At 39.3% G+C, this 12,193-nt stretch overlaps 1 protein-coding gene across 1 annotated transcript in view; it reads left to right on the top strand.

Moving 5' to 3' along the window:
* NCAPD3 (non-SMC condensin II complex, subunit D3) overlaps window positions 1–12,193 on the top strand; it is a 152,144-nt gene that overhangs the window by 116,788 nt on the left and 23,163 nt on the right. The window contains exon 24 of the mRNA XM_006871006.1: window positions 525–604. Coding sequence (XP_006871068.1) covers window positions 525–604 — 80 coding nt within the window. The remainder of the gene's footprint in view (window positions 1–524; window positions 605–12,193) is intronic.

Here is a 12,193-nt window from a genome sequence, read left to right as displayed (position 1 = left end):
CAGGTGGCATCATTGATGGACTCAAGTGTGGCAGCGGTAGTGAGGTTGGCCCAGGATCGGACATTGTTTCATTCTGCTGTGCATAGGGTCGCTATGAGTCGGTTCCGACTCGATGGCACCTGACAACAACAACAACAACAACAACAACAGATCCACAAGCAAAAACTTAACGCTGTAACTTTTTCTTTGTTTGTGTTTACTTGATTTGGAAATGGACCAAGAAAGCTATGTATAATCTTACTTCTACATCTCAAGGTATTGAGCTATGTGCGTTAAGTTGTTTTTCTAATACTATAGAAGGTTTTCTGCTGTTCTTTGTACCTACTTTTCCACTTGTCTTTGTGACTAGCAAATGGTACAGTTTTTCAGTTGGTTGAGAAGTTAGTGCTAACTAACTCAGCTAATAATCTGCCATAGACAGATTGCATATCTGACAGGTGTGATGTTAAACAAAAGAGAGTTCAGAGTTAATTATATGAATGTATTGCATTCATCTTGACATATGCTGATTTTTCTTTATATAGGAGGAATTTGTGAAATGGAAGGGCTCTCTGTTCTTCCGATTTGTCAGCACTCTGATAGATTCACACCCAGACATTGCCAGGTAAATCCTTGCCCTCAAATGCTAGACAATTTAGTCTGTGTAACTAATTTTTGGTATATACTTATCTCTTTCCTTTCAAATTCATTTGTTGTGGTTAGTGCCGTTTGACCGATAGTGACCCTGTATAGGGTTTCCATCTAGCGGCTAGTGAGTTTGAACTGCCAACTTTGAGGTTCAAACTAAACTTATGGCGCGCAGCACATGAGACTCCAAATTAATTTAGATTTGACTTTTTTAGTATATAATGAGTCTTTGGCAGTTGCCAGAAAAACTAATTTTTAAAATACTAAGTTTTCTAGTAAAACTTCATATTTTAAAAATAAGGAGTCTGCCCAGATTTGCTAACATTACCTGCTCTTCCTAAAGGAGTAATGAAGATCACTATGTGCCTTTGTCATATTAAACTGCTTGTGCGAGTTCTGTGGTAGTGCTGTAAGACAAGCTCTGGACTGCAGTACTATACTGCCAACCACAAGGTCAGCTTTTCAAACCCACCAGCCACTCCTCTGAAACCCTATATGGGGTCACTATGAATCGGGATGTGGCACTTAACGACAAGTATGCATGCCATTAAACTATATTAGCTGCTTACTTAATATGTTGATTTCTAGACCAGTAAAATGCTAGTTTTGATAAGGAATCCAGTCTTTATTTTAAGGAAGAAATTGTGGGAATTAAGATAGAATTACAGCATGAAATAGAAAGTACAAATTGCAAAGCTCTCTGAAAAAGAATTGGTTGGGGAGGGAGTTAATTTGGCAACTCCTGCCGTCTCTAATTTTTTTACTCCTAAGTTTTATTTGGACACCAGGTGTGGCACTGTAGGATCAACACTGCACTACAAACCATAAGGTCAACATTTCAAACCCTCCACATGCTCCTTGGAAACCCTACACATGGTAGCTATGAGTCGGAACCAACTTGACGGCACTTAACAACAAGAAGTTTTAATTTATTTTGTTGTTGATGAGAATATGCTCAGCAAAACATACACCAATTGAACAGTTTCTACATGTACAGTTTAGAGACAGTGATGTCATTTTTCAAGTTGTACAACCATTCTCACCCTCCAAGTTGTTCCTCCCTCACTAACATCCCCTCACTACCTCGTAAGGTTTCTGTCTAATCTCTGAGTTGCTGTTGTCAGTGTGGTCCATATTAACTAAATCCACTGCCATCAAATCGATTTCATCTTATAGAATCCCTACAGGTAGAGTACAAGTGCCCAGTTGGGTTTCTGAGATTTAAATCTTTATGGAATCAGACAGCTTCATCTTTCTCCACTGAGTGACAGGTGGACTTGAACCACCAACCTTGTGGTTAACAGCACAACACTTAACCCACTACATCATGAGAGCTCCTTGATTCCACATCGTTGTTGTTAAGTGTCCTCAAGTCAGTTCCAAATCACAGTGACCCTGTATAAGATTTCTGATGAATGGCTGGTGGGTTTGAACCACCGACCTTGTGGTACAAGTCAACCTTCTGGTCCAGAGCTTTATTCTACAGCACCATCTCATATAGATAGGTCTTAAGAGCATAGTGCGTGGAGCAGATCTTTTTTTATACTAGTTAAGCTAAACAGTTGTTCAGTTTTAACATAACTTCAGGGAGTATTTTTGATTTGAGGTTTAAAGATGCTCTAAGGCCAATCGTTTAGGGGTTTATCCACACTCTGTGGCTCTAGACAGTCTAGAGTCCATGAGAATTTGGAGTTCTGTTCTGCATTTTCCTGTCTTTGATCAGGATTCTTCTATAAAATCTTTGATTAAAATGTTCAATAATGATAGCTAGACACACCGTCCAGTTCTGTGGGTTTCATGGCAAAGGAGGCAGATATTTGATGGAAGCACTTAACCACATGTTCAATATCTTCCTCCTGTTCCTGACTTTCTTCCTTCCTTTGTTGCTCCAGCTGTGTAGAAACCAAATTCAAGTCTTTGAAGATCCCATGTACTGCACAGTGAACTAGAAGGCAGTATAGAAGCACTAAACATTTTATTAAGCTAGTTAACTGGGCTGATTCATGAAACCATGACCCTAACCCTAACCCTCCAAACCAAAGAACCAAATTCACTGAGTGTGTTTGGTTATAGAAAAGCAACCTCAGCCTGTAGTCTTGTTGTAAATAATCTTCACATGCTGGTGTTAGGTGCCATCAAGTCGGTTCTGACTCACGGTGACACACCAGAATGAAATATTGCCCAATACTGCAACATCTTCACAGTTGTTTTTATGTTTGACCCCATTTGTACTGCCACTGTGCCAATCCATCTCATGGGGGTTCTTCCTCTTTTTCGTTGACCCTCTTACCAAACATGATGTCCTTCTCCTGATAACTTGTCTGTAATAAGAAAGACAGTTTCACAATCCTTGCTTAACAAGTACTTCTTCAGACACAGATTTGTTTGTTTTTCTGGAAGTCTATGGTACTTTTAACATTCTTGCTCATCACCATAACTCAAATGCATCAGTTCTTCTATGGTCTTTCTTATTTATTGTTCAATTTTCACATACATACGAGGCTGTTGAAAACACCATGGCTTGGACCAGGCACACCTTACTCCTCAAACTGATGTCTGGATTCTTGAACACTTTCAAAAGATCTTGTGCAGCAGATTTACCTAATGCAGTACATCTTTTGATTTCTTGACTGCTGGTTCCATGAGTGTTGATAGTACAACCAAGCAAAATGAAGTCTTTGATAACGCCAGTCTTTTCTCCATTTATTATGATATTATTTATTGGTGCAGTTGCTGCCATTGCATTGAGGCATAATCCATACTACAGGCTATGATCTTTGACCTTTATCAGTATGTATTTTAAGTACTATTTGCTTTCATCAAGTAAGGTTGTATCACCTGCATATTGCAGGGTTGTTAATAAGTCTTCCTCTAATCCTGATAGCATGCCCATCTTCATAAAATCTAGTTTTTCAGATTATTTGTTCAGCAAAGACATTGATGAATAAGTATGCTGACATCAGATGAATCTTGACTGAAAGCAGAGAATACCAGAAAGATATTTACTTGTGTTTTATTGACTATGCAAAGACTTGTGACTGTGGATTATGGCAAGCTGTGGATAACATTGCAAAGAATGGGTATTCTAGAATATTTGATTGTGCTTATAAGGAATCTGTACATCTATCACATAACCTTTGGCAATTCAACTGTTTACAGAAATTTAACTTACTTACAGCAGCTAAAATAATCAACTGTACACACCTACCTTTAATTAGTGTGATTTTCCATCATTGTTAATTCCCTTTTAAAGTAACCACTAATGTGGCACTGTGTAGGATTAGCATTGGAATGCAGACATCAGTTCAAACACATCAACTGCTTCTCAGAAGCACTATACAGGGTCACTATGAGTTGAAACTGACTCAATGACACTTAACAACAACAACAATACACTTTAGTCTCTGTACATTTGCCTTTTGTGTGGTCGTACAATGTTTGCCCTTTTGTGATTGACTTATTTGGCTCAGCATGTCTTCAGGCTTCATACTGTAGCATGTATCAAGACTTCATTTCTCTTACTAAGTTGTATTCTGTTGTATGTATTTGCCATATTTGGTTTAGCCATTCATCTGTTGATGGACATTTAGGTTGTTGCTACTCGCTGGCTATTCTGAGTAGTGCTGCAATGAATATTGGGTACACGTCTCTTTTTGAGTCTCTGTTTTGAATTATTTAGGGTACATATCTTGGAGTGGAATTGCTGGTCATACGGTAACAAAAGACAAATTAAATGGAGTTTCAAAAAAATTGTAAACTTTTCGTTCATCAAAAGGTGTTACCAAAAAAGTGAAAAGACAGACTACCAGTGGGAGAATATCTTCAGAAATCTAATACCCAAATATGTAAAACTTTGGCAACTTAACAATAAAAAGACAACCAAATCACAAAGTGGGCAGAGGACTTAAATAGACGTTTTAGATGATTTGCAAACACATAAAAAGGTGCTCAGGAGCAGCCACCAGGGACGCAGAAACCAAAGTCACAATGAAATACCATTTCATTGGAGTCCTGGTGTGGCACTATAGGATAAGCACTGGACCTCACAATCCGTGGTTCAAACCCACCAGCCGCTCCTTGGAAACCCTGTACAGGGTCGCTATGAGTCGGAATCGACTCAACAGCACTTAACAACAGCAACAACAGGATGGCTAAGATAAAACAAAACAATTAATTATTAAGGATGTTGGAAAATTGGAACTTGTATGCATTGCTGGTGGGAATGCAAAATAGTACAGCCATTGTGGAAAGCAGTGTGGCAGCTCCACAAAACCCTAAAAGTGGTGTTGTTATCATATGACCCAGCAATTCCACGTCTATAATTTATTTAGAGATTTCTTTTCAGGGGTTTGAGAAATGATCTGACAGAATTTGCTTCCTTAGATTATGCATGAATAATTCTGTTTCATCAAATCTATAGTTGGAAAATAGAATGTGAATACCATGGCAAAAGCCAACCCCAGCTGGGAAAAGGGCCTTTTTAGAGTTCATTAGCTATAAATAGGTTTTAATAATGGGTCCTCTGATTCTAAATATGGTCACAAATGATTTACTCAGAATTCCATGGAAGAATTTCTGATCTGTTTTCATTGGCTGTAGTTTTCAAAGAAAAGCTTTTCACATAACAAACTAGTAGAAGGTTAATGGTCTAATTAGTACTGTCTAGCGGCAGAATAGAAAAGCTAGGGCTATACCGTTTTCTTTATCTATGTAATTGGGAAAGTGACTGAGATAGCTTTACATTGCATCTGTCATACTAGCTTACAAAGTCCTCATAGTCCTCTTTACGCAGTGTGTTACAGCCAAGGAACAGGCAAAATTAGAAGTGCTTAGAATGCTTTTGGATGATGGGCCTGAAAGTTCAGATTGATTTTTTTTTTTTTTTTAAATCTGCGTGTCCTCATTTTTGTCAGCTTCTGTGCTTGTTTGTTAAATATATTTAATCATGCATAAAGTAGATCGATGTAGAACCAATAATGTGGGTGGTCAGAGCATGAAACAGAAAACATCAGGATAGAGAAGTAGTTATTTTAGACAGTGGTGAATTAATGGGTATCTGCTCTACCATTTAAATGTTGTACAATGCTGTTGAGTCAGTTGTTGTTGTTATGTGCCGTGGAGTCGGTTCCGACTCATAGCGACCCTGTACAGGGTTTCCGAGGCTGTAAATCTTTACGGGAGCAGAAAGCCTTATCTTTGTCCCGCAGAACAGCTGGTAGTTTTGAACTGCTAACCTTGTGCTTCACAGCCTGATTCGTAACCATTATGAGTCAGTACTGCCCCTTAAAAGTTTACATTTAATCTCTTCAAGTTGAGTTTGTTTCTACTATCCTTTGAATGTGAAGCATGATTTTCAGCTTCAAAAAGTGGATGACTACATTTGATTTAAGGAGCTCTGATAGTATAGTGGTTACAAGTTGGGCTGCTAGCCTCATGGTCATCAGTTTGAAACTACTAGCCGTTCCACAGAAGATGAGCCTTTCTGCTCCCGTAAAGATTTACGGCCTTGGAAGTCCTGTGCAGGGTCTCTATGAGTCGGAACCAACTCCACGGCACACAACCACCACCATAGTTAATACAATTGTACTTTAAATTAATCTGTTCCCCAATTTTTAGACCAAAGGTCTGCCTACACTGTCTGCTTACATTAAATATACTAATTTTTCCATATGTATCTGATAATGTAGCTCTTCCAAAGAGCTCGTTTGGCATTGTGGGATAAGCACTGTATTGCTAACTGCAAGATCGGTGGTTCAAACCCGCCTGCTACTCCTCAGAAGCCCTGTACTAGGTTGCTATGAGTCAAAACTGCCGCAGCAGCACCTCACAACATAATGAAAAAGCTGATTGAATTTTCTGTTGCTCCAGATGGATTTCTTAAAGATTCTGGCATATGCAAATCAGCCAGGCATTTTTAATTGGTCATTGTTAAGTGCTGTCGAGTTGGGTCTGTCGCATAGAAACTCTGTATAGGGTTTCTGAGGAGCAGCTCGTGGTGGGTGTGAAGCGCCGATTTTGTGCTTAGCTGTCCAGTGCTTATTCTACAGCACCACATCAGCCCTCGTTGGTCATGCTTGCTGTTGTTAAGTGCTGTCGAATTGGTTCTGACTCATAGCGACCCTGTATAGGATTTTTGAGGAGCAGCTGATGGGTTTGATGTTCCAACCTTGTAATTCACAGTCCAGTGCTGATCCACAGTGACACACCAGAAATTCTAGTTGGTCATATAAAAACCCACATTTAGGGGCTACAAAATTGTGTGATGGTATGTTTCCCTATGTCCACTAGGTGGCAGCCTCGTAGTACAGGAGTCACAGAGCGATTGCTAAATAACAAGTGTACTGTTTTTGTTTAATGGAGCAAATGCTGCAGAAATGTAAGAAGGCAGAGAAACAGAGAGTCTCAAAATAGGAAAGTAGTCAAAATAATGGATCGCTTAGTTTAAAAGGAGTCCTGGCATGGCGCTATAGGATAAGCACCGGTCCGTAAGGTCAGTTTGGACCACAAGTGGGTGGTTGTAACCCACCAAGCTACTTCTTGGAAACCCTATACAGGGTTGCTGTAAAGAGCCTGTGCGCCTGTCACATAACTTTGCCAGTGTGAGTTGGAACTGACTTGAAGGCACTTAACAAGAAGTTAAGAAAGGGAGTAAAAACAGAAATGATTTAGTTTGGGAGAAAAAGAAGGAATTGAGGATCTATAGGACTCTGAAGTTGTAGAGCAAGCAGAGTGGAGATGAGGGAGTTGGGAAGCTGAAAGTATAGGTGGGTGTGATCCCCTGTATCAGTGGATTATTTGATGTCAGAAATGGAACATTCTAGGTGTAGTGGCATGCCCGTGAAGTAATCCCCGATAAGGTTATTGAAGACACTCTTGAGTAATGTCAGGATTTGGAATGGAGAGGAAAGCTAGGAACTAGCTACCAAGTTGTTAGATGCTGTTAATTTGGTTTCGATACATCACTAGTGACCGTGTATAGGGTTTCCCAGACTCAGAATCTGTATGGGAGCAGAAAGCTGCATCTTTCTCCCACACAGTTACTGGTGGGTTTCAGCTGCCAACCTGAGGTTAGCAGTCCAGTGCTTATCCTACACCACCCCTTAGTTATCAAGTAGTAGAGGGTGGTGTTATTGTTAAGTGCCATTGAGTCAGTTGCAACCCATAGCATCCCTGTATAGGGTATCCAAGGAGCAGCTGGTGAGTTTGAACTGCTGACCTTGCGGTTCAAGCTGACCTTAAGGTCGAGTGCTTATCCTGTTGTGCCACACCAAGACTCCAGTAGAGGGTAATGAAAGTAAATAATCAAAACTTCCAAAGGAAAGGGTGTTAAGTGTTCTTATATGAAGTAGGAAGAGGAGGACCTCCCCCAACCCCCCAACTGCAACTGACAGCCACTTTCTATATCCTTTCGCTTCCGTATTTCATATTGACTGACCCAACTTTCTTTTTCTCCAGAGCCCTTTATGTTGACTGTTATGTGTATGTTATGTCTACCCGTTAGAATATAAACTTCCTAAGGGACAACTTGTGTTATTTAGTGCTCTATCCCTAATACCCTGGAAGAAAGCTTGAACCCTAGAAGATACTCTACAAATATGTGAATGAATGTGAATCAGGGAAATGGGAAAATGTGGTCTTCATCCTCTGGCTGTGGGATATGGGAGATTAAGTGGCTTCCGTAAGGCAACTGGAGTCCTTGAAGAAAAACCAGCTTTAATTTATAATAAGAAAGTAAGCAAGTGCTCTGAGAATTAATTACAGATTTTAGGGTCTTGATTTATTGTGGAACCTGGAATACAGAGCTCACAACATTAGGACTCAAAGTGGGAGTTCGGGTAGTAATAGGAAGTTAGATTCAGACAAAAGAAACATAGAAAATACAGGTATGAGATAGGCATGAGGAGGGACGAAAGAACAAGAGAGGGTTGGATTTTCGGTAGTAGCTAAGGATAACAAGATAACAAGGCTACAAGAAATAAGTTACCTCTTACAAGCTATGTATCCTAGAGGAGTAAGAACCCTGACATGGATAGATAAGTGCACACCATCTTTATCACAGCATTATTCACAGTAGCAAATAGATGGAAACAGCTTAAGTGGCTTTGAATGGATGAATGGATAAACCAACTATGGTATATACATAAATGGAATAACAATGAATTCACAAAACATCTCATAAAATGGATGAACCTGGAGGACATTATGCTGAGTAAAATAAGTCAGTCACAAAAAGGCAAATATTGTAAAATCCACTATTAGAAAAAGTCAAGAAAGATTTGTAATTATTGTGAGGTGCTGTCTTGCTTGGCCCCCAACTCATAGAAACCCTGTGCATAGCAGAATGAAACGCTGCCTTATCTTGCATCATTCTCACAGTTGTGCTTGAGCCCATTCTTGTAGCCACAGTGTCATGCTATCTTGTTGGGGTGGGGGTGGGGGTCTTCCTCTTATTTGTTCACCCTCTGCTTTACCAAGCATGTTATACTTTTCAGGGACTGACCCCTTCTGACAACATGTCTAGAGTAAGTCTCGCCATCCTTGTCTCTGAGGAGCATTCTGAATATACTTCTTCCATGACAGATTTGTTGTTGTTGTTGTTGTTTTTACAGACCATTATGCTTTCAATAATCTTCACCAGCAACCATAATTCAAATACATCAACTCTTCTCTGGTCTTCTTTTCCATTTTCCAACTTTCACATGCATATGAGATGATTGAAAATACTATTGCTTGGGTCATGTGCATCTTAGTCATCAAAGTGACATCTTTGCTCTTTAACACTTTGAAGAGGTCTTTTACAGCAGATTTGTCCAATGCAGTACATGATTTGATTTCTTAAATGCTGCTTCCATGAGTGTTAATAGTGGATCCAAGTAAAATTAAATCCTTGACAATTTCAGTCTTTTCTCCATTTATCATGATGTTGTTTATTACTTCCCTTGTGAGCACTTTTGTTTTCTTTACATTGAGTTTTAATCCATATTGAAGGCCATATTTGATCTTCAATAGTAAATGCTTCAGATCGTCTTTACTTTGTGAAAGCAAGATTTATGTCATCTGCGTATTGCATGTTGCTAATGTGTCTTCCCCCAATCCTTATGTCACATTGTTCTTCGTATGGTCCAATTTCTCAGAGTATTTGCACAGCATGTGATTGAATAAGTATGGTGGAAGGATACAGTCCTTTACCTGATTTTAAACCCTGCAGTATCCCATGCACACTTTACCTGATTTAAAACCCTGCAGTATCCCTTTGTTCTGTTTGGATACCTGCCTCTTGGTCTGTGTACAGGTTCTGCATGAGCACAATTGAATGTTCTAGAATACCCATTCTTCACAGTGTTATCTGTTGTTTGCTATGCTTCACGCGGTTGCTTGCTTTTGCATAGTCAGTAAAACACCAGTAAGCATCTTTCTGGTATTCTTTACTTTTCTGCCAAGATCCATTTGACATTAGCAATGATATCCCTGGCTCCAAGTCCTCTTCTTCATTCAGCTTGAATTTCTGGCCGCTCCCTGTTGATGTACTGCTGCAACCATTTTATAATTATCTTCAGCAAAATTTTATTTGTGTGTAGTATCATTGATATTGTTTGTAAATTTCCACATTCTGTAGGTTCACCTTTCTTTGGGATGGGCACAAATACGGTTCCCTTCCAGCTGGTTGATCTGGTAGCTGCCCTCCAAATTTCTTGGCATAGAGTATTTCCAGCCCTGCATCAAATTGTTGAAATATTTCAGTTGGCATTCAGTCAGTTACTGGAGCCTTGTTTTTCAGCAATGCCTTCAGTACAGCTTGAGTTTCTTCCTTCGATATCATTGGTACGTAATTAGTGCTACCTCGTGAAATGGTTGAATGTCAATTTTTATGACATAGTGACTGTGTATTCCTTCAATATCCTTTAAATGCTTCCTGCTTCATTCAATATTTTGCTCATAGAATCCTTGTCCAGGCTTGAATTTTTCTTCAGTTCTTTCATCTTGAGAAATGCAGAGTGTGTTCTGTGCCCTTTTTATGTTCTAACTCCAGGTCTTTGCACATTTCGTCATACTACTTTGTCTTCTCGAGCTGCCCTTTGAATTTTCTGTTAAGCTTTTTTGCTGCCTCATTTCTTCCATTTGCTGTAGCTACTTTGTTTAAAAGCAAGCTTCAGAGGTCTTCTGACATCCACTTTGGGCTTTTCTTTCATTCCTGTTTTTTTAATGGCCTTTTGCTTTCTTTATGTAGGTTGTCATCCCAGAACTTTACAACTTGTCTGGTCTTCAGTCATGAATGTTAAGTGTGTCACATCTGTTCTTGAGATGGTCTATACATTCAAGTGGTATATACTCAAGGTCATAATTTGGGTCTTTTAGACTTGTTTTAATATTCTTCAGCTTCATCCTGAATTTGCATATGAACAATTAATGGTCTGTTCCACAGTCAACCCTTGGCCTTGTTTTGGCTGATAATAGAGAGCCTTCTTCATGGTCTCTTCCATTTGATTCCTGTATATTCCACCTGAAGTGGCTCATATAGATTGTTGTTGTTAAGTGCCGTCAAGTCAATTTCAACCCATAGCGACCCTGTATAGGGTTTTCAAAAAGCAGCTAGTGAGCTTGAACTGCCAGTCTTGTAGTTCATACCCACCTTGCTGTCCAGTGCATTAACCCACAGGCTCACATATATAGTCACCTTTTATGTTATTGTAAAAAGTGATGTGTAAAAAATAGTCATTGGTCTTACACAATTTTATTGTGCAATCTCCAGCCTGCTTTCTATCCTTAAGGCCATATTTTCCAACTGCTGATCTTTCCTCTTTGTTTCCAATTTTCACATTGCACTCATAAGTAATAAATGCTGTCGAGTCGGTTCTGACTCATAGCGACCCTGTATAGGGTTTTTGAGGAGCAGCTGGTAGGTGTGAACTGCTGACTGTGGTTCACAGCCCAGTGCTTATTCTACAGAGTCACACCAGGAGTCCATGTATGTATGTATGTATCTATATCTATCTATAAACATATACTTTTTTTTTTTTTTTTAATTTTGTATTGTGATTTAGGTGAAAGTTTACAGAGCAAAACAGTTTGTACACATTTTGTATCGTGACATTGCTTGCAGTGCCCACATCGTAACAACACTCTTCCCACCTCCTGTCTTGTGTTTCCCATATTCATCTGTCCTTCTTTCCTTTCCTTTCCTCTCTGATAGCCAGGCACCCATATGGGTTTTGATGTATTCCTGAGTGAGCAGAGTCTGGGTCTTGTTCCAATATAAAACTGCTTGAAATAATTAAAAATGGCCATGCTATGCCAGAGTATACTGGCCTTTAGTGAATATCTTCTCAGGAATAGAGGTTTGTTTTATATTTATAAGTCAAACAGTTTCCTTATTTGCTATGTAGAAAGTCATAATGTGATTATCTGCCACGGAATTTTTATGTAGGCTTTACTTTAATCACAATTTCAGAGCTGCTTTCCCTGACTTTTAATTGATGTGTATTCTACAAATGCAAACTGAGTAATTAGCTTAGGAAAACATTGTTATTGCTTTGTGCCATCAAGTTGATTCCAACTCATAGCACAC

This window comes from Chrysochloris asiatica, unplaced genomic scaffold (genome assembly GCF_000296735.1).
Source record: "Chrysochloris asiatica unplaced genomic scaffold, ChrAsi1.0 scaffold00158, whole genome shotgun sequence".
Lineage (NCBI taxonomy): Eukaryota > Metazoa > Chordata > Mammalia > Afrosoricida > Chrysochloridae > Chrysochloris > Chrysochloris asiatica.
This window is presented reverse-complemented; position numbering and strand designations above follow the sequence as displayed.